At 52.3% G+C, this 25,705-nt stretch overlaps 1 protein-coding gene across 1 annotated transcript in view; it reads left to right on the forward strand.

Moving 5' to 3' along the window:
* Positions 1 to 25,705, forward strand: part of GABBR2 (gamma-aminobutyric acid type B receptor subunit 2) — a 351,363-nt gene that overhangs the window by 206,856 nt on the left and 118,802 nt on the right. Inside the window, exon 7 of the mRNA XM_062206955.1 lies at positions 12,976 to 13,212. Coding sequence (XP_062062939.1) covers positions 12,976 to 13,212 — 237 coding nt within the window. The remainder of the gene's footprint in view (positions 1 to 12,975; positions 13,213 to 25,705) is intronic.

Here is a 25,705-nt window from a genome sequence, read left to right on the forward strand (position 1 = left end):
CTCGCCTGTGAAATGGGGATAGCCAGCCCTCTGCTGCGTGCCCCTCTGGGGTGCATCAGACAAGGTGAGGACACTGAAGGCCCAAAGCCCACCATGAGCACAAGAGTGTGAGGCCCCGGCTTGCAGCAGCAACTCCAGGGGCCGCCACCCCCTGCTGGGGTCCCAGCCCCCCACTCTTGCTGCCTGGAAGGACACCACTCTGGAGGAGAAGGAAGTCCCTTCACGGGATTTTAGGAAACCCCTGCCGTAGACCAGCCAGCCAGGTGCGAACCCGAGTGTTGCCACTTAGAGCTGTGTGACCTTGAACTTGAGCCCGCGTTTCCATATCTGCACAGTGGTGGTACAAATGCCCTACTCGGGAGGACTAGTGATCAGCTGGGCTATGGGACTTGCATGGTGCCTGGCGCCTCAGTGATGCTGTTGGGGGGAGGCTGAGGGAGGACCTGAGCACTCAGGCCTCTGCAGGGTTACCCTGGAGTGATTCACGCCTGCCCTGCCTGTCCTTGGCTGTTGCAAAGAGCAGGTGAGAGGGATAGGTAGGAGCATCTCAGCACGCCGCTCTCTAGCGATAGACGTATTGTCAAAAGCCGGGGACAGCAGCAACTCCACTGCAGAGGCTTCACGACCCTGCTGGGGGCTCACCCCGGCAGGTGAAGGTGTAGCTTCCACCTCTCCATGCTGACACTGGCTGCAATGCCATACAAAAGCACACATGAGTCTCTTCTGCCGTCTCTGGCTAGGGATGGTTAAATTGTCCGCACAACCTCAGTGTTCTTACAGCCCCAATGCCATGTAAAGAACAAGCTTCATAATAAAGTTAAATATATATGTGTATAAAGTGTGTGTTGAAGCTCGCTCAGAGGCATCCCTACACAAATGATTCATTGATTTGTCAAAAGATGGCGAATCATTAGGGCATGGGCTGTGAATAGCTCTGTAGATCATGCCGGCACCTGGCTAGAGAATGTGGAAAGAAATATTTCCATACCCAAGTCAATGCACATATAAAAATTGTTGGAGATGCTGACTAATGAGCAGAAATAACTCATTTTATTTCCATAGATGTCATTTTGAAATGTGTCAGTGTTTGCAATTTATTAAGATACTTGAGTCCATATATTTTATGGACTATATTTTAACCTAAAGTTAGTATAAGATTGGAGGAAAATACAAAAACTAAGAAAAAGAAATCCTTGAGGAGACGGTGGGACAGCAAGTGGAGAGGCCTAGGGAAGCCCGAGACAGAGCTTCCGCGCGAGACCTGTGAGGCCAGATCTGGGGGAGGGCTGGGCGAAGCCACAGGACGGGAGCATGGATTTTTTTTTTGACAGGCAGAGTGGACAGTGAGAGAGAGACAGAGAGAAAGGTCTTCCTTTGCTGTTGGTTCACCCTCCATTGGCCGCCGCGGCTGGCGCGCTGTGGCCGGCGCACCGCACTGATCCGATGGCAGGAGCCAGGTGCTTCTCCTGGTCTCCCATGGGGTACAGGGCCCAAGGACTTGGGCCATCCTCCACTGCACTCCCTGGCCACAGCAGAGAGCTGGCCTGGAAGAGGGGCAACCGGGACAGAATCCGGTGCCCTGACTGAGACTAGAACCCGGTGTGCCGACGCTGCAGGCAGAGGATTAGCCTATTGAGCCACGGCGCCGGCCCATGGATTTTTTTTTTTTTTAAGATTTATTTGAAAGGCAGAGTTACAGAGAAGGAGGAGGAAGAGGAGAGAGAGATCTTCCATCTGCTGGCTCATTCCCCAAATGGCCACAACAGCCAAGGCTGGGCCAGATCAAAGCCAGGAGCCAGGAGCTTCTTTGAAGACTCCCTTGTGGGTGGCAGGGACCCAGGGACTTGGGCCATCTTCTGCTTTCCCAAGCACACAGCAGGGAGCTGGATCAGATGTAGAGCAGCTGGGCCTTGAACCGGTGCCTGTAGGGGATGCTGGCACTGCAAGCTGCTGCTTAACCTGCTGTGCCACAGTGCCGGCCCCTCCAAGTTGGTTTTTTTTTTTTTTAATATTTTATTGAAGTGTTATTTTAAAATCATATTGAATGCAAAAATAGTTTAGATTTTTGAAAACGTTTTTATCTTGATTCCTGAGGGGCTTTTTGGCTCCCCTTTAAATGTCTTGCCTGACGTCAGGGCTTCATTTGCCTCACCTAGGTCGTGGCCCTGCACAGGTGGGTTTGTCAGCCTGTCCTCTTGCTCTTCTGTTTGGTGACAGTGCCCCCTCCCACAGGTAGGGGCCAAGTTGAATGGGGCGTTCCTGTTTATGTCTGACTACAAGCCCTTTCCCCAAGCAGCCTCCGGGGCTAAGGGGGGCGTGGAATGGCCAATGGAAATTCTACAGAGCCGAGAAATGTTTCTTGGCTTTTGCGGGTGCTGTACATGGCGCTGCTCACCAGACTGATGCCCACATGTTGGGATCCATCAGTGTCTGCAAAAACAAGCAAACACTTGCAGCATCATAGCAAGCAATGAGCTCTTGCCATCCTCACGATTTTACAATGAGAAGGTCGAGAGCAGAGAGCGGAAGGGACGCCTGTGGTCACTGTGGTGGCTTGAGAGGGGACCCCTAGGAAGCTCCACCCTGTCCTCACCCTTGCATCTGTGGATACGTCTTGATTTGGCAAAAAGGGATTTTGCAGATGGGATTAATGTAAGGCTCTAGAGATGAAATTCCTGGGATTACCTGGGTGTGAATCCCATGACGGGTCCTTGTAAGAGAAAGGCAGGGGAGACTTGATACAGGCAAGAAGGACGCAGTGACCAGAGCGATGTGTCTACGAGACCAGGAGTGCCATTGTCACCTGTAGCCACCAGAAACCAGGAGAGAGGCCCAGAATGGATCCTCGCAGAGCCTCCAGAAAGAACCATTCCAGCTGCTGCCTTGAGTTTAGGCTTCTGGCCTCCAGAACTGTGAAAGAGTAACTTGTGTGCTTTTGTTTTTTAAGATTTATTGATCTATTTATTTGAAAGGCAGAATGACAGGGAGAAAGAGAGATCGAGATCTTCCATCTACCACTTCACTCTCCAAGAGCCTGCTGTTAACAGCCAGGGCTGAACCAGGCCAAAGCCAGGAGCCAGGAACTCCATCCGGGTCTAATACATGGGTGGCAGGGACTCAAGCACTTGAGCCATCTTTTGCTGACTCCCAGGCACGTTAGCAGGAAGCTGGACTGGAAGAAGCAGAGGTGGGACTCGATGCTCTGCACATCAGTATGGGATACAGGCATCCTCAGTGCCGGCTTAACCCTCTGCGCCACGATCCCCACCCCAAGTTCTGTTTCACACTACCCGGTGTGTGGAAATTGGTTGGCAGCTCCAGCAACCCAAGCGGGTCAGGGGCAATGCCAGGACTTGGGACCAGGACTCCTAATCCCAACTCCGTGCTGTTTGACATGCTCAGAGGCGTGTCTAGATCAGCACTCAGATGCACACAGCGTGGGGTTGTTCCACAGCTTGTGAGGCATGGTCAGCCTGCTAAACCTGGACTCTCGTACAGGAAGCGTGCTAGAGAAATCCAGAGAGGGTCCACAACAACGGCCCTTCCAGGGTGCCTCCCCCACGTGCCCGTCTCTGGCGTCCAGCTGGCCTCAGCTGTCTCGTTAGAGCCAAGAGTTTTCCAGCAGGGGAAAGCAAGGTCCTGGGCTTCCTCCAGAAACACAGGCTTCCATCCTCCATGCTGGATTCCTGCTGTTGGGAGCTGTGTAGACCGGCAGGCCTCGCTGAGCACTTGCAGAGCTCAGCCTTCTGGAACGTGGTGAGGACAGCCGCTGGCACTTGCTTTGGGCCCTCATGTCCAGCTCTTTCTCCTTGTTGAGTTCCGCATTGCTACCCTGTGGACACTGGCAATTTCAAGCACCGATGGTCATTTTTCAAAATCCTGTTAAGGTTGTCTCCGTTGTGAACACTAACAATTCTGGCTCAGTCTCTGTTAAGGACATGCCTCCACTGTCACGGTCCCCCTGCTGAGAGACAGAGTTGGGCCAAGGCAGCAGATGGGGGCTGTTCACAGAACCCTGGGACCAGCAGGGACCTCAGAGGTGGCCCCAGCCCTGCATCAAAGATGCAACCTCTTTTTTTTGGGAAGCGTTTGCAATGTTTTCTGGCAAGACATGTCTGCAATCAACCATGATTGTTTATTCGACGTGAAAGAACTAGAGACAACTCAAAACGCAGTCCCAGTGCTCATGACCTGTGAAAACTGCACCCGTCTCATTGCCCCTGTGACGTGAGCTCCGTGACCAAGAACTTGAAGCTTTTAGGGAAGCTCTGGGTTCTAGAGTGGAGGAAGAGGAGGTGCCATGATTGCCCCTACTCCTCCCCCTCCCCCACAGTCCCCTGTGTGTTCACCACCCTGGGAGACAGGTGGCGTGGCACAGATCACGGGCTTTGGGAGGCAGGACACGGCTTTGGTGGCCTACAGCAGGCCCACCGGCTAGATTTGGATTCTGCAGGATTGTCCTAGCTGTTCTTGTCTCTGCATTTCTGTACTCATTGATAAAACAGGTTGTCAGTGTCCACACACAAACTTCCTCTGGTTTTCATTGGGATTTTACTGAATCTGTAGATTCAGGGAAAATGGCATCTTAATAATACCATTTCCCAACCCATGAATTCCGTACAACCTGCATTTACTTGTTCTTTAATTTCTCTCCAAAGTCTTTTGAAATTTTCTGTGTAGAAGTCTTGCACATATTTGTTTTGTTTATTGTTAGGCGTTTGATGTATTTTGTTAGTATATCTGCACATCATTATTGGGTGCATTCTAAGGGGTAGGATTTCCGAGTCACAGAGCAGGAATATACGTAGCTTTAGTAGACGTTGCCAAACACAGCTCTGAAGGGGGCTACACAATTAACACCCCTACAGTGGTGGTTAAGAGTCCCAGTTGGTTCACATAGTCACAATTTTTGGTGTTGCCAGTTTTGAAATTTTAGCCAATCTAGTAAGTGGAGTGGTGTCTTGGTTTAGTTTTAGTTTAAATTTCCCTGGTGACTCGTGAAGTTGGGAATCTTTTTGTGGCTTTGTTGCTGTTTTGACATCTTCTATGAACAGTCTGTTCTTCCACCCACTTTTCCTGTCGGATTCAAGGCCGATTTGTTTTTGATTTGTGGAAGTTCTTTTGATATTATGGATATAAATCCTTTGCCAGTTATATGTATTACCTATCTCTTCTCCCATTCTGTGGCTTGTCTTTTCACTCTCTTGAGAATTTTGATATACAGAAATTCTTAATTTGTATGAGATAATTTATTAGTTGTCATGATTAGGTGATTATGTCCTGTTTAAGCTTTTTTACTCAGCTCATGAAGATATTTCCCTTTTTTTTTTTTTAAAAAAAAAAAAAGTATTTTGCGAGAGGGATAAAAACAGGAAGTGAGGGGTTCAGGGATCGAGACCACTACCTGAATCTGCTGTTCCATTCCCTAAATACCCACAAAACCTGGGGCTGGACCAGGCCAAAGCCAGAAGCCAGGAAATGAGAATTTAATCCAGGTCTCCATGTGGGTGGCAAGGACCCAACCACCTGAGTCTGCACTGGTGGGAAGCTGAAATTAGGATCTGGATCCAGGAGTGGAACCCACTCTGCTGATGGGACACAGTGTCTTAGCCTGCGTCTTAACGCCCAGGCCAGGTGCCCCAACCCCCATCTTGTCCTTGAGAAGTTTTGTTATATCTTCCACATTTATGTTGAGACTCTACATGCAATTGATTGTGTGTATGGACTGAGTGGGACAGAGATTCAATTTCCCCCTTATAGATAACCAGTTGACTTGGGACCATTTACTGAAAAGACCCCCACACTCCACCCAGCACACATGCTACCATGTCACTTTTGTCATAAATTCAATGACTGCCCGTAGTGTGGATCTGTGCCTGGAATTTAAATAATCTTCCATTGGTCTATTTGCCTATCCTTTAGCCAATACTGCTTTGTCTTAATTTCTTAAATTTGTAAGACCTGATAATTGGGTGTGTAAGCCTTTAAGTGTTCTTGGATCTTCTTGACCTCAGAGCCACTTTTCATGTAGACTTACTCCCATATTTACACTTTCTTCCCATTTGTCCTCCCAGTGTTTCTGTTCTGCATGTGATCATTATTTTTCTTCCTGGGAGACTCCTCTTAGTCTTTTACTGTGCATCTTCTCAAGACAGCTTCTCTCAGTATCTGCTTGTCTGAAATTTTCTGTTTTTACCCCCTGCTCTTAAAGTATTTATGAGCTACGTGTGGAAAGTCAGATTGTCTGTTATTTCCTTTCATCATTTTTGAGACGTCATTCCATCGTCTTCTGCTTCCATTGTTTCTATTAAGTCGGCTGTCAGACTCATTACTGCTCCCTTGAAGGTAATGACTCTGCTTTCTCTAGCTGCATTGAAGAGTTTGTTTGTTTTGGTCTTCTATGATTTTACTTTGCTGTGATGAGGTGATGTTTTCTTCATATCCAACTCGATTGGAGTCCACAAGGCTTCAGGCACTTAATCAATTTGTAGATTGACATGTGTTTGGAGAAATTTGACAGTAGAATCTCTAAGTATTGCTTCTGTTAGTCTCTTTCCTAACCTTCCAAGACATTTTCAACATATATCTTGTGTTCATTTCTTATTTTCTATCTTTTTTCCTCTTGTGCTTCAATCCCCATATTTACTATTAACATCCAGTTCACCAATCTACTTTCTGCTGCTGCTTTATTTTACTTGTCTATTTTATTTTTAGAATGTACATTTAATTTCTTCATTTATAGCTTTCAGCTCTCTGGTGATATTCTGTATCTTTTTTAAAAAAAAAAACGATTTATTTATTTTAAAGGCAGAGTTACAGGGCTGGGTGGGGGGAGACAGAGAGAGAGAGGGAGAGAGGGGGAGGAAGATTCCATTTACTGGTTCACTCCTCAAATGGCCACAACAACCAGAGCTGGGCCAGGCTGAAGCCAGGGTCCAGGAGCTTCTTCCTGGTCTCCCACTTGGGTACAGGGACCCTAGGGCTTGGGTCATCTTCCACAGCTTCTGCAGGTACATTAGCAGAGAGCTGGATCAGAAGTGGAACAGCTGGGACTCAAACCAGTGCCCATGTGGAATGCCTGAACCGCAGGTGGCAGCTTTACTGGCTACATCACAGTGCTGGCCCTGATATTCTGTATCTTTTAAGCTGTTTTTTTTTTTTCCTTACATAAAAGCCTTGTAATTTTAAAGTCCATGTCTCATAATGTCAAGATTCAGAATACCTAGGAGTCTTTCTAGTGCCTATTCTTTCTTTTCTATTCTTTACTTCCTTCTATTTTAAAAAACATCATTTGGCCCCATCTCCTGCTGTACTTTGTAAGTTATGATGAAATACACTGCATATGAAAAATTGTGGAGGCGACTGTTGTCTTTCTCCAGGGAAGATTTGTTTCTTTTCAAGGTAGGCAGCTGGAACAGGGGCAGCTCACGCTCATCCAGCCAAGCCTTGAGATGTCCCAGGTGTGGCCTCCATTTTTGTAGGTCCTGCTCTATTTTGGTTTTCCCTTATTCCTCGCATCCGGCGGTTCAGTGTTCTCACCTGAAACTCTGGAGTGTTTGCTGACCCTGGACTCCCAATCTTGTCTTCCCAATACTGTGATCTTACTTCTTGCTTTCTGAGGACCTCTTGCTGGGCTTCTCAGCCCCTTGCTTCATGCAGCTTACTTATAAAATATTTCAAATAAAAATACCATTCACGGGGGCTGGTGTTGTGGTGCAGTGGGTTAAACCACCCCCTGTAATGCCAGCATCCCATATTGGAGTGCTAGTTTGAGTCCCAGCTGCTCCGCTTCTGATCCAGCTCCCTGCTAATGCATCTGGGAAGGCAGCAGGTGATGGCCCAAGTGTCTGGGTCCCTGGCACCCATGTGGGAGACCCAGATGGACTTCCTGGTTCCTGGCTTTGGCCTTGCCCAGCCCCAGCCATGGAGATCATGTGGGGCATGAACCAGCAGATGGAAGATGGATCAATCTCTCTCTCCCCCCACCTTTAAAGATTTATTTATTTATTTGAAAGTCAGAGTTACACACAGAGAGAAGGAGAGGCAAAGAGAGAGTGAGAGAGATCTTCCATCCACTGGTTCACTCCCCAGTCAGCTGCAACGGCTGGAGCTACACCAATCTGAAGCCAGGGAACAGGAGCTTCCTCCAGGTCTCCCACATGGGTGCAGAGGCCCAGGGACTTAGGCCACCTTCCACTGCTTTCCCAGGCCATAGCAGAGAACTAGATCGCAAGTGGAGCAGCCAGGACTCGAACCAGCAACCATATGGGATGCCGGCACTGCAGGTGGTGGCTTTACCCACTATGCCACAGCACCAGTCTCATCTCCCCCTCTCTCCCTCTCTCCCTCTCTCCCCCACTCTCCCTCTCTCCCTCTCCCCCTCTCCCCATCTCCTTTTCCCTGTCTCCCTCTCCCTCTCCCTATCTACTTTTTGAATAAATAAAATGAATCTCTTATTAAAAAAGAAAAGAAAAGAAAAGCAAGTACCGCTCCTGACAGAATCCCTTTATTCCGTCCCTTTTCCTCTGAGACCGACTTCGGTAGCCCTGAGCGGCGGTTTCAGGCTTCCACCCCAGTGAACTGAGAAAAGTCTGAGCCAAGGCTTCAGGTTTCGGCAACTAGCTTCCCTGCTTACGACTCAGCAAACGCCTCCAGGGACAGCTGGCAGGCCCATCTTAGAGCATTTCGCTTCTCTCCCAAATGTCGGCCCCTCTGTCCTAGAGCCTGCTTGCTTTCTGATACCTTGGGAAAGCTGTTTGTACATTTTGTTTGCAATGTTCTTGACAACAGCTTCTGTGTGGTGGACGCTATTTCCTCATAGAGTGGACATCTGAACTGAAAAGATCTGGCTCTAAAAGAGAGAGCCCACTGGGGGAGGGGCGAGCGTGGCCTCCGAGGGGCCGCTGTGCATGGAGGGAGCAGCCGTGTTCACCGCGGCTCCGCAGGAAGGCGAAGCAGGCTGAGCACAGGTCCCAGGGAGCAGGTGGACTCTGCCTCCGGATCAGGTTCATGGACATCGCACACACCTGCTGGGGTGGGGGTGGGGGGGTGCCGAGCTCTGGAGAAGCTCAGCCAACACTCGGATGTTGCCATGGAGCAGGTCATCATCAGACTGTAGGAGGGATTAGGCAAGTGGCTCGTGGTGTGTGTGAAGTCACTGGCTTACTGACTTAACTGAGGTTCGGCATCTGCATTTTCACCAGCTCCCCAGGTGAGCTACAAGCTGGAGTACAGGAAGCAGTGGCTGAGACATCCCTGGTGTCCCTTCCAAATGGGACTCTGGGATTCAAACGTTCCCCAAGGAGTGCCGGAGAGACAGGTTCCGCCTGGTGGCGCACTGGCAGGGGGCAGGGCGGTGGGAGGTGTGGAAGTGGAGCTGTCCCCTGCTTTGTCCTCCTCAAAGCCTCCTTCCCCCCTAGAAAGAGAGACTCAGCCCAGCTCTGTCAGAACGACAAGCCCAGAAAGTTTAGTCACGTTGTGTGGGCTAGCCTGGGAACCCAACCACTATTTATAACCTAGTTTCTATGGGGAAATACGCTCCAAGTTCCAACAAGGGCCTTTCAGAGCCGTGCTGGAGCACAGCCCATCGGGGACGGGGACGATGCACATGAAGTTATCTCCCCAGACACTCTTCACATCTCACCATGAACTTGACCTCGGTGGGTGAGTAATTAATCACCGTGCAGAGCAGGATCTGCGAGGGAAGAAAGCCTTCAGCCAGGATAACGGGAGGCCTGCTCCGAGAGCAACCGCGGCTGCTTCTGCAGCCATCGTGAGCGTCTCTGCCCGCTGTCATTGTCTTGCCCAAGGGAGGTCGGTGCTGGCGTCCGTCCGCTGGGAGCAGTGATGAATGGCCCGGGATGTAATGTGGGAGCGAGGTCACCTTGCCAGGCTCAGCGACACCTGCGTCCCGTTCCGAGGAATGCGGGGAGCAGCGCGTGCCAGGGCTCTGTCGCCTCTCCTGCTCCTCTTCCCAAGAAGAACAACAGTCTAATGAGAGAACAATGTGGGTCTGTAAGAAGCACACGTGAGGAGTGTTACCGGGGCTGGTGCTGGCCCAAGGCCAGATCGAATAAACATGGTCGTGGTCCCCGTACTGTCCCCACCAGATACAAGCAAACCCCACATCTAGGGGCTTAAGAAATTGCACTCGGTTCCTTCCTGACGGGACCACATGGGGAATGTTCGGCTCCGGACCTCACTTCAAGGGAATCTTGCAGACCTTGGAGGGTACCCAGGGCTGTGCTCTGCTTCACCTGAATGGGATCATTAGATTGAACAAATGGTGGGGGGATCCGTGGGGGCTCACAGGTGTATATTCCAGGGGCAGAGGAAATCCTGGGGACCTCATTCCTTTTCTGCCTAAAGCCGTTAATTAGAGAGAGACACATTCAAGTGATTTTTAAATACTTAAAATTTAAATTTTTATTTTGTTTTAAAGGCAGAGAGAGATCTTTTTTCTACTGGCTTACTCCTCAAATATGCATGACAGTCACAGCTGAGCCAGGCCAAAGTCAGGAGCCAGGAACTCCGTCTCCCACAGGGGTGGCAGAGGCCCAGGTACTTGAGCCATCACCTGCTGCCTCCCAGGGTACACATAAGTAAGGAGCCGGATCAGAAGTGGAATAGCAAGGACTCGAACCAGGCACTTCAGAATAGGATGCAGGTGTCCCAAGCAGTAGCCAAGCACCAGCTCTAATTTTTAATATTTTTAAGTAACCAACAGCTGAATTAGTACCCAGAAATAGTCCCAAATCACACTTAGAAATAAAAGAAAATGTAGCCAAATAGTAAAAGATGGAAAAATAACAAGGATGCCTACAAATAAAACAGTAAAAGATGTGACTGTCCCCATAGCAACACAGTATAAAGAACAAGTTCACCAGAGAAATAAACAGTGGTTGGTCAGTATTTGAAAGGAGCTCACTCCAATCATTAATCAGAGAAGTTAAAAGGAAAAGAAAATGCTCTTCTTTCTTAACAAACAGATGATGATTTTTAAAATAAAAATGCCCTGTGTCAAGGATGCAGGGGTTGGAACTTTTTATACTGGGGGATAGGCTTTGGCTGCATGGTGTGTGAGCAGGTGTGCCCCTGTGTCTTACAGGCAGGGAAGCTAAGGCCCACATGGGTCTATGCAGGTGCTGTGTGGGCTTCTGGGAACGCTTCAACACTGAGGATGGATTGTATGTCGTGGAGTCTGACCCTGGCTGGGTGCAGGGCAGGCAGTGGGACTCCAGGCAGTAACCCACAGGCGCAGAGAAGCAGGGAGCTCGCAGCTGGGATGTGCAAGGAGGAAGACTACGCTGGGGAGTGGAGAAGGCCCAGCGAGGGGGCTCCAGAGGAGCTGGGCCAAGGACGCCTTCTGGAAGAAGCGACAGTGTTGACAGTCCTTGGCATGCCGAGGGTGCCATGCCAGGAGTCGGGAAGGGAGCCCTCCACGGAGGGAACAGCCAGTGTGGAAGCCACGTGGTGTAAGCAGACCAGATGGGATGGAAGGACCCACAGGTTTAAGGAGAGAGACTGTGCCCACCCCGGGCCAAGGCTCTCAAAGTCTTTTAGCCCTGACAAGAGGGCGAGAGTGCGTGGTGGGCAGAGTGCTGGGGTCACCGTGAGGATGGTGTTCCAGTGGCAGAGCTGAGCTAGACACGGGCTGCTCTCCAGGAATCCTGCGGTTGGAAGAGTTCCTGGCATGCATGTTGTGTGAAGAGAGCGGTGAGAGCTGGAGAGGCTGCTTTTTGGAGGGACGTTGTGAACGGGGAGGAGAGTGGAGCTTGGCAGTAGGGCCCTGAGACAAGAAAGCAGGAGGTGGGGCCGTGGCTGGGACACGGGGCACCTCACATCAGGTAGGGCTCCTCGCCTGCAGGCTCCTGAAGTCCCTGCATCGGTGACCGTGCAAGACCCCCAGCTTCTTGGCCATGGTGGGCTCCAGCCACGGAGAGGACGAGCGCTAGATGGCCCAGCAGCCTGACCCGTATGACTATCAGACCTGGCCCCAGACGGCCGTGGTGGTTTTCAGAAAGCAATTAGGACCTCTGAACCAGAGGTGAAGGAAGTAGCAGAGATGGAACGGCTGGGCGCACCCTGCCTGGGCACGCCCTGTCACACACATGCATGAGTGTGCATGCCTACTTGTGCTGTGTGTCTTTGGGCAAGTCTCTGGACCTCTCTGTGCCTCTTGCTGTACACAGAAGACACGCGTGTGACTGTCTGCAGGGCCCTTCCTGGTGTCAACCGACCATGAGCTGATGGTTTCTATCTGGGTTTGTTCCAAAGACTCAGCTGTGGGCTCTTCTGCCATTTCTGGCCAAGGAGGTCAGAAGTGATTTGAAGAAAGGCCCAGAGAGGGAGGGGCAGAGGGTGATGGCTTCCCCAGGATACCATTCATTCACAGCTGTGAGCGCCAGAGGAAAAAGAACTTCGGGACTTGGTGGCCACAGTCAGCACGTTAACATCACCAGTGAAATTCCTTTATGAAATTCAGCTCACTGGGAGAAACAGCTTTGTTTGTTTTTTAAGGCCAAGATACTCACACACTGTTGCATTCTGGAAGGTGGGAGCAAAGAGGAGGAGGCATGGGCGTGGCCTCTCACCTGGGCAACTGTGACCCACCCCAGGTCCCAGTTTCCAAGAGGCTTCCCGTGGGGCTAGCCTGGTCACACCTGCACCCCTCCCACTTCTAGCCCCAGTCCTGAATCTCCTGCCCCCATGGCTGCTGAGGCTGGAAGGGGAAGGAAGGGTGTGTGGGCTGGGCTGACTGGGCTGCATCCCCAAATCAGTTTCATCTGTAAAATGGGTATGACAGCAGCGCCCACTTCACGCGGTTGTTGTGAGGACTTGGGGTCGTGCCCAGAGGCGGCCCAGCACGCAGGAGGAGGTGCTGAGCAGTGGCTCTGCTTAGCCCGCCAGGTCCCCGGGGTCCAGTGTCCCTGCTACCTCTAACTTGGTGTTGCCCTCATCCCCTCGTTTCTCCAGACTCCGCAGCAGTATGAGAGGGAGTACAACAGTAAGCGGTCCGGCGTGGGGCCCAGCAAGTTCCACGGGTACGCCTACGACGGCATCTGGGTCATTGCCAAGACACTGCAGAGGGCCATGGAGACCCTGCACGCCAGCAAGCAGCACCAGCGCATCCAGAACTTCAACTACACAGACCACACGATCGGCAGGATCATCCTCAACGCCATGAATGAGACCAACTTCTTCGGGGTCACGGTCAGTCCCACGCCATCCAGGCTCTGTCCTCCTTAGCGCCCCCAAAGTTGGGCGAGGCAAGAAGGGGGACTGTTGCATGACTGGTGGGCCATAGCATTACAGGGCTGTTGAAACGGGGACAGGGGCTGTCTGGCCCGTTGGGGAAATACTGCCACATAACCCAGGGATGAGAAAGGGCAGGGAGTGTTGACTGCGCGCACAGCAGGGGCAGTTTCCAAGCTGAAGCGCTGAGCCAGCAGGAGCTCTGTACCCAAAGTCAGGTTCAAGTGCTGGGCCTTCGCTTACGAGTTGCCTTCTGTGAACTTCACAGAGCGATTGGTACACCACAATACCTACCTTGTGAACTGGTTCTGAAAATCAGCCATTTCACAGTATTCGTTGAGCAAGTGGCTTGAGCTGAGCCTTAAGTTTCTCATCTGGGAAATGGGGACAATAGTATATGTCTTGCATGGAAACTGGGAAAGTTAGCAATGATCACAATGACTGACATTTCTGGAATGCATACGATGTGCTAAATATTTTCTGTGGCTGATTAAATCATCCATGCCCTGGGGTAGGCGCTCATTAAATACCAGCCGGTGTTACTCTGAGGCCATCCATAGGCACAGGGTGCCAATTCCTCCATCAAAGATGAGGCACCTGGGCCTTAGCACATTTTAGCACTGCTGCTAATCACAGACAGAGCTGGGACTTGAACCTGAGCCTAGCTCTTGATTGCCACGTGACACGGCCTTCTGGTGACAACATACACGGTGGGTGTCTCTGTCTCGTGATGACGTGTTTGCTGCAGGCCCTGCTCCAGCCAACGTGGGGAATGCGTCTGGCAAATGTGCCATTCTGGGTCCTGCTTTGGGGTCATTTACAGAGTCGATGAGCTGAGCTGATGGGCGTGTTTCTTCAATGGGCGTGTTCGTGTGTGGGTGTGCTCAGACTTGCACCGTTGGTCTGGCGGGCCTGGGCCTCTGTGGGTGCGGACAGTGCTGGGGATGCACTTCCTACCCCAGGGTGCGTGGTCCAGAGGCAGGGGCAAGACCTGGACAGAAATGGCGTAAGGTTGAAGTGCTGAGCATCAAGGGGAAACTCCATGGATCGGTGGGACGTCCCCTGACCTTTGGTGGAAAAGGCAGGGAAGGCTTTCTGGAAGAGGCGGCGCTGGGACTAGGCCTGCAATGGCGGGCAGTCTGGGCAGGCAGAGCGTGGCGAGCATAGGAGGAGGGTGGGGGGACAGTGACTGGGCCAGAACCCGGGGAAGTGGGTGGTGAGCTGGGGACGTGAGCCGGGGTCCGGCTCTGGAGGGGCAAGCTGAGGAGTCTGGGCTCTGTCGTGCAGGCCAGCCACTCTCACAGCGTGATCAGCCTCACCTGGAGCTTGTTAGCAATGTACATTCCCAGGCCCTGCCCACACCCCGTCCCTGGGCGTGGGGCCAGGCATCGGAGGCTTCACGAACCTTCCAGGCTATTCTAGTTTAAGAACCGCTGCTCGGGACAGTGAGGAGGCGCTGAGGTTTGCTCATAAGAGGTAATTTCTGCAACCCTTGGGCAAAGCCACTCTGGACATGAGGGCGCTGGGCATCTTTTCCCCAGCTCAGGAGTCTAGGCCCAGAGGATCATTGGCAAGGTCTTGTTTTTACAACACAGCCGAACTGCGGGCTGGACACTTGAGCCGTTCCACTCCAACCACTGGTTTCATAAAGTTATTTGTATCCTCAGATTCTCTTATAAAATCTCATGTGGAGCTCTGTCTCGGAAACAGATTAAGGAGTGCCTTCTCAGGTAAATGGTGGAGGTGCTCAGGGCCCTGCCTACCCAGCCCCCTCCTTCCACAGCCCCCTTCTGACCACACCCAGCAGCCCTGAGACCCCTGCCTCCCGAGGGTGCAAGTTCCTGGGCTGAGAGCCGGCCAGGAGCGGGATTTTTCCCAGGGCCCTGTTGGTGGCATTGAGGCAGAGTTGTTTCATACGTGGACACAGATATTTCATGCTTTGTTTCTTACCTAGCAGAGTGGATGCATATTATCTGCATCAGCTTCTCCCCACTATAACAAAACACCGGAGGCAGGCCAGTTTAGAGAGAAAAGAGGTCGTTCTGGGCTTGTGGTTCTGGGGGTTCACAGCCCAAGAGCAGGCATCCCTGTTGGTGCAGTCTCTGACAACAGTGGTCTCGCCGGAGGTGGTGGGAGCAGGTGCACACACGTCGGCATACATGTCTGTGCTCTCTTATGTATTTTTTTAAAGATTCATTTATTTATTTGAAAGGCAGAGCTACAGAGAGGTGGAGGCAGAGGCAGAGAGAGAGAGAGAGAGAGAGAGAGATGTCTTCCATTTGCTGGTTCACTCCTGAGCTGGCCTGAATGGCTGGAGCTGAGCCAACCCGAAGCCAGGAGCTTCTTCCGGGTCTCCCACATGAGTGCAGGGGCCCAAGCACTTGGGCCGTCTTCCACTGCTTTTCCAGGCCACAGCAGAGAGCTGGATCAGAAGTGGAGCAGCTGGGACTTGAACCAGCACCCAAATGGGATGTCAGCACTGCAGGCGGCAGCATTACCCACCACGCCACGGTGCCGGCCCCTTGCTGTCTCGTATAAGGCTCTCCAGATCCTATCTTGGGGCCTCCATCCCAGCAGCCTAGTCCAGTCTAATCTCTTCCCAAAGCCCTGCCTGAAGACACCATAACTGGATAAAGTTCCTACTCTCGTAGTACCATTAATCACTTCAAGACTTTGGGGGACCGCCCTCGTGAGTTGGGGGAACAACTTCTGGTCCGAAGTTGAGATGGGAGGGTAGAGAGCTACAGAATTGAGGAAGCGTTTCGCCTTCGCTCGTGGTCCTGGAGCTCAGCATTTGGCCTGGATGCCTGATGTATCTTAGTTACGGATCATTTATAACCACTTCTAAGTGCGCTTTCTCATCGGAGCCAGAGAATCCATAACCCCGACTTGATGAGCAATTAGAGATGACGGCCTCAAATGCTCGCCATGGCTCAAGATGAGTTTCTTTTTAATGGGAAATTCATCGACATCTATTTATGCCTGCGCTGGTGTGTGACTCATAAATCAGCGAATGTCAGACCTGAAAGAGATCTGGAAGATCCTCCAGTGTCCAGAGAGCGCCAGGCCTCCTTCAGGGTCACCCAACCAGACGACGTGGCAGGGCCAGGCTGGCGGCCACCCAGGCCCACGGGCCTCCATGCGCCTCACGCCGCCTCCTTTTCTTCAGTTCGGTTGAGAAAGACCCAGTGAAACAGTTCTGCATTTCGCTTTGCGTCCTTCTTATCCCTTTTGTCACGGATTCACACGTGCTTGTCCCTGGGTGGCGGACAAGTGTCACAAAAATTGGCTTCTGATCATAGGCAGAAAGACGTCTCTGACACAATAAGAAGTGTCTCTGTGGCCCAGGGAGACCCCAGAAGGCCAAGTTCAGCTATAAATAAAGAGCGAGGCAGGAAAGCAGCAGGGGAGGTGGGGGTGAGTGGGAGGGGGTTCCCTCTGCTGCAGGCTTTCATCCGGCGGCACCCTCTATTCCCGGCCGCCCTCATTCAGAGTGTTTACTACACGCAAAGTCCTTTAAACACATGAAATTAATAACACCCATGACCCGTTTTCAGCCGATTCAGTTTGCAAGCTCCCTGCTGTGGGCTGGGTTTGCATGTCCAAGAGAGCTCCTCCGCGCCTCCCAGGGTGGGAACCGTGCACTGTTTTGTTTTTTAGGGGCTCCCTGCCAGCCCCCCATCTCCGGGAGCAGGCAGAAGTGGGAATCCCGGCGCCACCCAGTACACCGATGGTACGCGGTTCTGACGCTCTGTCCTGTGGTTCCCTCTCCCGGGTCTGGAAGTGTCAGGATGCGTCCCCGACCCTGGAACCCCCTCTTCTGCCAACCGTGGCGCTGGGAAAGCCAGGCTACAATCCCCTTGCAGGCCCGGAGCTCCTCGGCATCTGCGCGTGCGCGGGCAGGGACTCCAGCTCGGCGGCGCTCCTGTGGGGCTGTGGGTGCCGCTGCTCCGTGACATTCCGTCAAGCGTCAGGTGCCAAGGCAGGCTCCCGGGATGTCCAACTCTGTGGTCTTTCCGCAAGGGCCTGGAATTCCCATACTCACAGGCAGTCTGGGTGATTCTCCAACAGGAACTTTGAAACCTTCATGAAAAATGGAAATTAAGCATAAGTTGGCTTTGGTGCAAAAAAAAAAAAAAAAAAGACTTTGAAATCCCTGCTTACTTTTTCAGAACACACATTTCTATGAGCTTTTGAAGACTCCTGTAGGCTTCTTGAGAATTCCTTGGGGCTGCACGCTCGCACACACACATACTCGCATACACCACGCCTTTTTTGGTTGTAACCTGTCTGCGGTGTGTTTGTTCACGGCTTAGAAGGATCTGTGCCGGGTGCTCTGATATGGAGAGACCTGAGGTCGGGAGTCCCCCAGGCAGAGGGGGAGACCCCAGGGAGATGAACGCTTGCTGGGCAGTGTCACCTGCATGGAAGAAAGACCAAGGAGCCATCCTCAGGTCCCCAGCCAGGGGTGACCTCCCAGATCTCAACATGGGCACATCCTGTGGATACGTCTGGCCAGGCCACCAGGGCCCTTGCCAGCAGCCTGCCCCCATTAGTGAATGTTTCTGCTCACTGGTCTTTCAAAAGGACACCACGCTTAGTGGCGCCCCCAACAGGCAGCGCGGATGGGTCTGTGTTTGTTGCTGGCGACAGGCACCCAGCCTTGGCCAGTGTTTCCCTCGAATTTTCAATGGAACATGTTTTTAATACGAAGACTCAGCGGCCACTCACTGTCAGCTGCCCATCCCCTCACCAGCCCTCTACCTAGAGGGCATTCCTGGTTGGAATTCCAGGTACTCCAAGTAAGGTCAAACCAGGAAGATCAAGCCAGTAGACTCCTCATCCTAGGGGGAATGTCAATCATGGCTTGAGCCCGCCTACCTCTCACCCACCATTGCCTCATGGTCCTGTGGTCCTGAAGCTGTGCCGATGCTTTTGTCATCCAGAGAGTGTCACACACACACGGGTGCACACACACACACGTGCACAGCCACACGCATGTGCAGAGATCAGCTCCATCTTGTGGCAATGGGCCCCTCCCTCTCTCTCCTGCCTGCCTGGTCTTTATTTTTCAGTCTGGAAGCTGAATCTGAGCTGCTGCCCCTGTCGCACATTGGTGTCTGATGCTGGACACCGTCATTTAGTCCACAGATCTGTGCTGCTGTTGAAGTTGAGCGAGGCAAGAAAGAGAGAGTAGGTATTCTACCCGCCAGGGGAGAGGACTCCCCCAGGGCAGGATTTGACACCTCTGGGGCTGGCCATTGCTGTCAATCAAGCTTCCGTGCCCCCAGACTGCTGTGCTCCTGTCTGTTTCTCAGTGTGTCCCTTGAGGCTGGAGCTGGGAGACTTGGCAGCAGCTGTGCCGTGGTCCACGTGTGGGGTCCTCACTGAGGACCCAGTACGTGGAGCTCGTGCCGGGGGCCTCAGGCAGGCTCCGGATGGCCCTTGCTAGTCCCTGTTCTAAGACCCTTCTCTTGTGAGCCCTTTTTTAAATTCTTTTTTAAAGATTTTATTTATTTGAGCAGAGTCATGGACAGTAAGAAGCAGAGAGAGAGAGAGAGAGAGAGAGAGAGAAGTCTTCCATCCACTGATTCATTCCCCAAATGGCCACAATGGCAGGAACTGTGCCCATTCGAAGCCAGGAGCCAGGAGGTTCTTCTGGGTCTCCCACCTGGGTACAGGGGCTCAAGCACTTGGACCATCTTCCACTGCTTTCTCAACCCTTAGCAGAGAGCTAGATCGGAAGAAAAGCAGCCGGGACTAGAACCAGATGCCCATATGGGATGTTGGCACCACAGGCAGAGGATTAACCTACTGCGCTATAGCACCGGCCCCTTGTGAGCCCTTCTTGATGGCAAACTCCTCCCCAGCTTCCTCTGTGTTGGCCACATCCAGGCCGGTGGAGTTGCATCGTCCACAAACAAAGTGGGAGCTGACTTGAGAGCCGAGCCTCCCTCTGTTCCTCGTTCTTGCTCTGTCCCAGAACGTGGCGCCAGTGCGCCACAGCAGGAATCAGAAATGCACAGCGAACGACCCTGGGGGTGATACGTACTTCTCTGTGCCCCCATTTCCTCACCCGTACAGTGGAGGGGAATGCATCCCCCGCCAAAGCATTGCAGTGATAAATAACAACAGTGTTTAGCACCCGGTAACTGCGTGATCATGCTGCTATTACTACTGCTGTGTGACACTGACATTTCAAAGAACAGGTTCCCTGGGTCTAATCAAGCAATTTTCAGAATTGAATCCAGCAATCATCGTACCAGTCTACCTGCTCAGTGCCAGTCTGTGTCACGTATAAAAATCTCGTTTAGTTCTCTCAGCAACAGACCTAGCAGCTGCAGAGAACCAAGTAAACCCCGCCTAGGAACACCAACACTCGGGAGCCCTCTGCCCCCAGTGCCGTTTGCTCCAGGGACTTGACAGGTGCCTTAAAGCTGGTGGAAGACACCTGCTCCAGGTCACTCCCCTGCTCCTCCCTCCTGTCTAGCCCAGCACCAATCAAAGCCCTGCAGCCCTAAGAACTACCGCTCGGGCATGAAACACAGACAGCTAATTACTGCGCACCCAGACCTCCTGGGATCCTGTTTCAAGGTTCCCTTAGGGTTGCCCCGCCTCCTGCTCCAGGTGCCCTGCTAATGGCTCACACCTGCAGCCCTCCCTGAAGGCCCGGCTCAGGTGATTGGAGCCTCCTGCCCTGGCAGTGCTAGCCAGTGCACCCCGCCCCTCATTGGCCTGCAGCAATGACGACAGGTGCCAGTGCAGCTTACCCTTTGGGGGTGCCCGAGGGTTGAGGCTGCGGCTAACTTTTCCTGAGATCGCTGCCCAGCCTGGCCTCTCCCTTTCCCTCTGTCCCCTGTGGATCTCTCCTGAGAACATGACCTTCACCAGTGGCTTGGAAGTGTCCCCCTGTCCCAGGTTTTTAGTCTGGGGACACCAAGACACCCAATGTATTTTCCTGGGAAATGTAGCATTTTCAAGAGGAGATTTTTATCGTGACCTAATTGTCATCTTCCATGCTAGCTTTGGAGCCAGGCCTCCCCGTGCTGGGCGGGAGGGGTCTGGACTCTTCTCCTGCGGACTCCCTGGTGTGTTCCTTGTGCCCCTGCTGTGCGGTCCAGCTCTTGGGTGGGGAGGGGGGCACGGAGCAGACAGAGAGGACTCCAGAAAGTTCACGGAAAATGGAAGATACGTTCATTTTGAAATGAAGGCATGGTTCTTTCATAAAACACATTTTCATGAACTCTTTGAAGACCCTGACAGCATGGATTTCAAAAAAAAAAATCATCATGCCAAAATAATCTTACCTTTTAATTCCATTTACCTGTGAGCTTTTGGAAGTGCCCTTGTACCTGTCTCCTCCAGCGGGTCAGTGTCCCCCGCGTGTGCAGGCGCTGCACCCCCTCGCTGCTCTGGTGCCCACCACACTGCACCCTGCACCCTGCAGCTGTGGAAGCTCAGGCAGCACTGGGAGCCTGGAGCTGCCTGCGCTGGCCCAGACGCCCACACAGTTGAGAAGTCCAGCCACGTTCGACTCTGCTGCCTTCCAGGCTTCTACAAACTAAAAAGAATTTTTCAACCCTATAAGTAATCAGAACTGACAACAGGCGTGTTCCTGGGACGCAGAGTTCTCACATCTGCCTATCGTGATTCCCAAATCCTTGCCGTGGTACCTGGAGCCACTCATTCCCACACGTTGTGGGATCTCGCCGGCGTGTGAGTGCATGTGTGAGTGTGCATGTGCACGCCCTGGTGGATCTGTGTGCACACGTGTGTGTGCCGGGAGCGTGGCAGTGAAGCCTGCCCTGCGCCCTCCCCCCAGGCTCTCTTGTCTGCCTTCCGCATCCCTCTGGGGCTCCGATCCCAGGGCCTGAGCGGGCGGGAGAGCTGCTGCTGGGCCCTCTGTGACTTGAGACCGACAGGACTCCGAAGGTGGTTGCTGGTCATAAACAGCTGTGCTAATAATCGTAGTCCTTGAGGCGCGACTGCCCTGTGTGCAGGGTGCATCCCTAGCCTCCCATGTCGCCCTCCCTCTATGCAGTCACGTTTGTTCGTGCTCGCTCACCACGGTGATCCTTTAATGAGCGCACTCACTGTATGGCAGGCAGCATCCTAAGGAACGTGATGCTCAGATCCGCCACACCAAGGGATGTGTGGTCCCCGGGGCCGGAGCGCTTCTCCCAGTGACTGCACCTGGCCTCTCGGCTCTGGCACTCCCCGCCTTCCCGTCACCTTCTCAGTGGCACCCTCCCCGCCACAGCCCTCCTCCCCCCCCCACTCCCTTCCCGCCAGCCTTCTCTGTACCTGCCCCCCACACACCTGACATCCTACGAATTTACTCATTTTTTTATCTGTTTTGTTCTCTTCTATACCTCCCAGGCTTAAAGTGGGTGCCTGATAAATATTGGTTTCATGAATGAGTGATTTAAATAATTAATGACCCTATCCTAGAGCAAAGAAAACAGGCTCGACCAAGATAAACGATTTGCCCAAGATCCTCCAGTAGAGAGTAAGGATACCCAGTCTGGCTGACTCCAAGTCCATGTGTTAATAACCAGCATCCCCTGTGCCTCCTATCAGGCAGACCTGGGCCAGGTAAGAGGAGTGAGATGGAAAGTTTTGCCCCAAGGAGCTCATGATGCAAACAGCCAGGTGAGACGCATGGGCGGGAGAGCAGGTGCTGCTGCCCCCAGGACAGCAGTGGAGGGTGCAGGGTTCCCCACCGGCCCCCTCCCACTTGACAGTGAGCCTAGGAGCGCCTTGCAGGGACACTGAGAGCTGTCGCTACTATACCCTTGGTACCTTGAATAATCCCCTGGTGCTTAGTCCGTAGAATTCAAGTTTGTTGGTTGAAGGAGTCAGGAAATTGTAGCCAGAGCAGCAAACTAGCCACTGTAGAGCCTCATGGTACAGGACAGGGGAGCCGGCTCAGACCGATGTCCTTGGCCTCCTGGGTCCTCAGATGCTGCAGGTGACTGGCTCAGAATCTCAGTTCCTCTGCCTGGCGCCTGCCCCTCCCCCACTTATTTAAATACAACTACAGATGCCTGCAGACAGCACAGAGCACACTTCCTCCTTCTGCTGTCAGGTAAATTTGAAAGATCAAAATAATGTGGCTGGGCGATTTGTCGGGATTGACGCCCAGCCTTCCCAAGCCCGCAAGGTTGGCGTCCTCAAGTCAGGGGAAGAAGAAGCAACTTCGTACGAAACGTGGTGTTGGGGGAGGGTGTTGCTGCCCGAGACATACACACAAGCCCTGTGTGCAGACCCTGCCCAGGGCCTGGGGGACACAGACAGAGAGGATGCCCCTGGGAGGGCAGCAGGGACACAGGTGATGAGCGTGGGGACAGTCATGGCTTCGAGTGCTCAGTATGTGCTGGGGTCCACGCTGAGCTCCTAAATGCATGTCTTCATTCAATCCTCATAAAGCCTGAATTGTGGTCCCTGCTCCCAAATCCAGACGCTGAGTTCCTAAGCTACAGGGCCTCGGAACGTGACCATATTTGGAAACAGGGCCATGGCAGGCATAACTGGCTAAGACGCGGTCATCCTAGGACAGGGGCATCCAAGGCTGTGAGTGGAGACAGGTGTATGCACAGGGACAGTGCCGTCCGAGACACAGGGATGACGATTCTGCAAGCCTAGGAATGCCCGGCATTGCCAGGAAACCACCAGAAGGCAGGAAAGGCTTGGAGCGGATTCTGCCTCACAACCCAGTCCCGCCTTCAGCACTGTGAGATGTGACTGTTGTGTAGCCACCTCCTTGTGTCACTTTGTCGGGTCAACCTTCGCCAGCCAACAGGAACCCACAGAGAGGATTCTGCTTGCCACTGTTTGGGAGGTGGAAATCTGAGGGCTCACACAATTCCCCCAGGGTCACAGAGCTAGGGAGTGCAAGCCGGGGTTTGAGCACAAGCAGCCCAGCTTCCAACCCTCCTTTTAAAAAAAAAAAAAAAAGATGTATTTATTTCTTACTTGAAAGGCAGAGTTACAGAGAGAGAGAGAGGTCTTCCATCCGCTGGTTCACTCCCTAGTTGGCTGCAACAGCTGGAGCTGGGCTGATCCAAAGCCAGGAGCCAGGAGCTTCTTCCGGGTCTCCTATGTGGGTGCAGGGGCCCAAGGACTTGGGCCATCTTCTACTGCTTTCCCAGGCCATAGCAGAGAGCTGGATGGGAAGTGGAGCAGCTGGGTCTCGAACCGGCACTCATAAGGGATGCCGACACTTCAGGCCAGAGCTTTAACCCACTGCGCCACAGCACTGAACCCTTTCATGAACTTTTGGGAAAAAAAATGTTTTCCATACTTTTAATTTAAAAAAAAAAATTCTTTGAGAGGCAAGAGACAGAGGGATTCCATCTGCTGACTCAGTGCACTGGATGGGTGAGTTCAGCCAGGGCTGAAGCCAGGAGCCAGGCATTCAATCCAGGTCTCCCACTTTGTGGAAAGGACGCAGCCACTGGAGCCATCACCACTGCCAGCCAGGGTCTGCATTGGCCGGAAGCCAGGAACCTGACCCAGGTCCTCTGACAGAGAAGTAGGTGTCTCAGCCTCAACGCTGGACTCCTTCTCCCTTTCATGAACTTTGTGCACCTCCTTTATATGCACGGATTTCAAACATTTTTTATACTGAAATGAACTCATCTTTTACTTCCATTTTCCATGAACTTTTTGAAGCACCCCTCTTTCCCCCACCCCCGCCCCCGTCCCAATAAAAACTGCCCTCTGTTAGGGGACAAAAGAAGCCCCACCAGAGGAAGGGGCTAAAACAGACCAATGAGGTTACAGCTTCCCAGCACCTGCTCTCCAGGTGGGTAGCCTGCTGAGTGACAGGCCAGGCGGAGGCAGGCCCCGCCCCTTGGTGGGTGGAGGGGGCAGCCACTTCCTGGATTCCTGATCAGGAAGTTACACATTTCTCATTTAGGCCAGCCAGGCCAGGATGTAGCACCTTGAATTCAACTCACATTGACCCTGACTATGGGGAGGGAGGCTATTTCATGACCACAGGTTCCTTGTTATTTATTTGTGTATTTTAAAACACCATGGGCATCTCTTTTTTGGATTACAAACATAACGTGTCCATTATAGCAAAAGCAGGAAAAAGAAATCGGTCACCCTTAACCCCACCGCTCGGCCAGACCCATGATGCACTTCACACACGCGTGGATTTTTTAAATTCCTTCACTTACTTTGCTTCTTATACTATAAAGCTCTTTCTGTGGCCATGATTCTCAGTGGTCTTAACCCTCCCATTTTTCTGTTATAAAATATACATAACATCAAGTTTATCATTGTAGCCATTTGCTGGTGTTGTGCAAACATCACCGCCACCCAGCTCCAGAACGCTTTCATGACCCCGAGCTGAAACCGCACCTGTTAAACATGAACTTCTTGGCTGGCGCCGTGGCTCAATAGGCTGATCCTCCGCCTGCAGCACCGGCACACCAGGTTCTAGTCCCGGTTGGGGCACCGGATTCTGTCCCGGTTGCTCCTCTTCCAGGCCAGCTCTCTGCTGTGGCCCGGGAGTGCAGTGGAGGATGGCCTAAGTGCTTGGGCCCTGCACCCGCATGGGAGACCAGGAGAAGCACCTGGCTCCTGGCTTCGGATCAGCATGGTGCGCCGGCCGCAGCAGCCATTGGAGGGTGAACCAACAGCAAAGGAAGACCTTTCTCTCTGTCTCTCTCTCTCACTGTCCACTGCCTGTCCAAAAAAAAAAAAAAAATCTCACTATGTGTGACCATTGTAAAGCTGTTATTTATTCTGGGTTTTATTTATGCATTTATTTTCTTAAAGATTTATTTTTATTTATTTGAAAGGCAAAGTGATGGGGAAGGAAGGATAGGAAAAGAGAGAGAGAGAGATCTTCCATCTGCTAGTTCATTCCCCAAATGTCTGTTCCAGGACAAAGCCAGGAGCCAGGGACTTCATTCTGGTCTCCTGCTTGGGTGGCAGGGGCCCAGGTATTTGGGCGTCTTCTGCTGCCTTCCTAGGTGCATTAGCAGGGAGCTGGATCACAAGCAGAGCAGCTGGGACTCGAACCAGCACTCTGATATGGGACGCAGGCATCACAAGCACAGCTTAGCCCACTGCACCCACAATGGTGGCCCCTATATATTTATTTTTAAGGTTTTTTTAAAGATATCATAATTTGCTAGTTTTAGGGGGAAGTTATAGAATTCGCAAACTACCTCTAACCAAAGAGTTGTTAGCCTTGCGAGGCTTTGGTTGCCTGTGCATCCAGAAACACAAGAATTGTACATTTGAAAGTGGTGAAAATCTCCAGCGTGAGTGAACATTTCCAAGTGACGTAATGAAACGCGGTGACGTCCCCAGTGCTGAGGGAGAGAGGTAAAGTCATACCCAGATCCTGCTCAGAATCTGCAGGGCTGACAAAGCCCATGCCTTCCCTTTGCGAGGCCAGCACATACCTGGAGCTTGTGTGTCACGGTGTGTT

The sequence above is a fragment of the Lepus europaeus genome, chromosome 12 (assembly GCF_033115175.1).
Source record: "Lepus europaeus isolate LE1 chromosome 12, mLepTim1.pri, whole genome shotgun sequence".
Taxonomy (NCBI): Eukaryota; Metazoa; Chordata; class Mammalia; order Lagomorpha; family Leporidae; genus Lepus; species Lepus europaeus.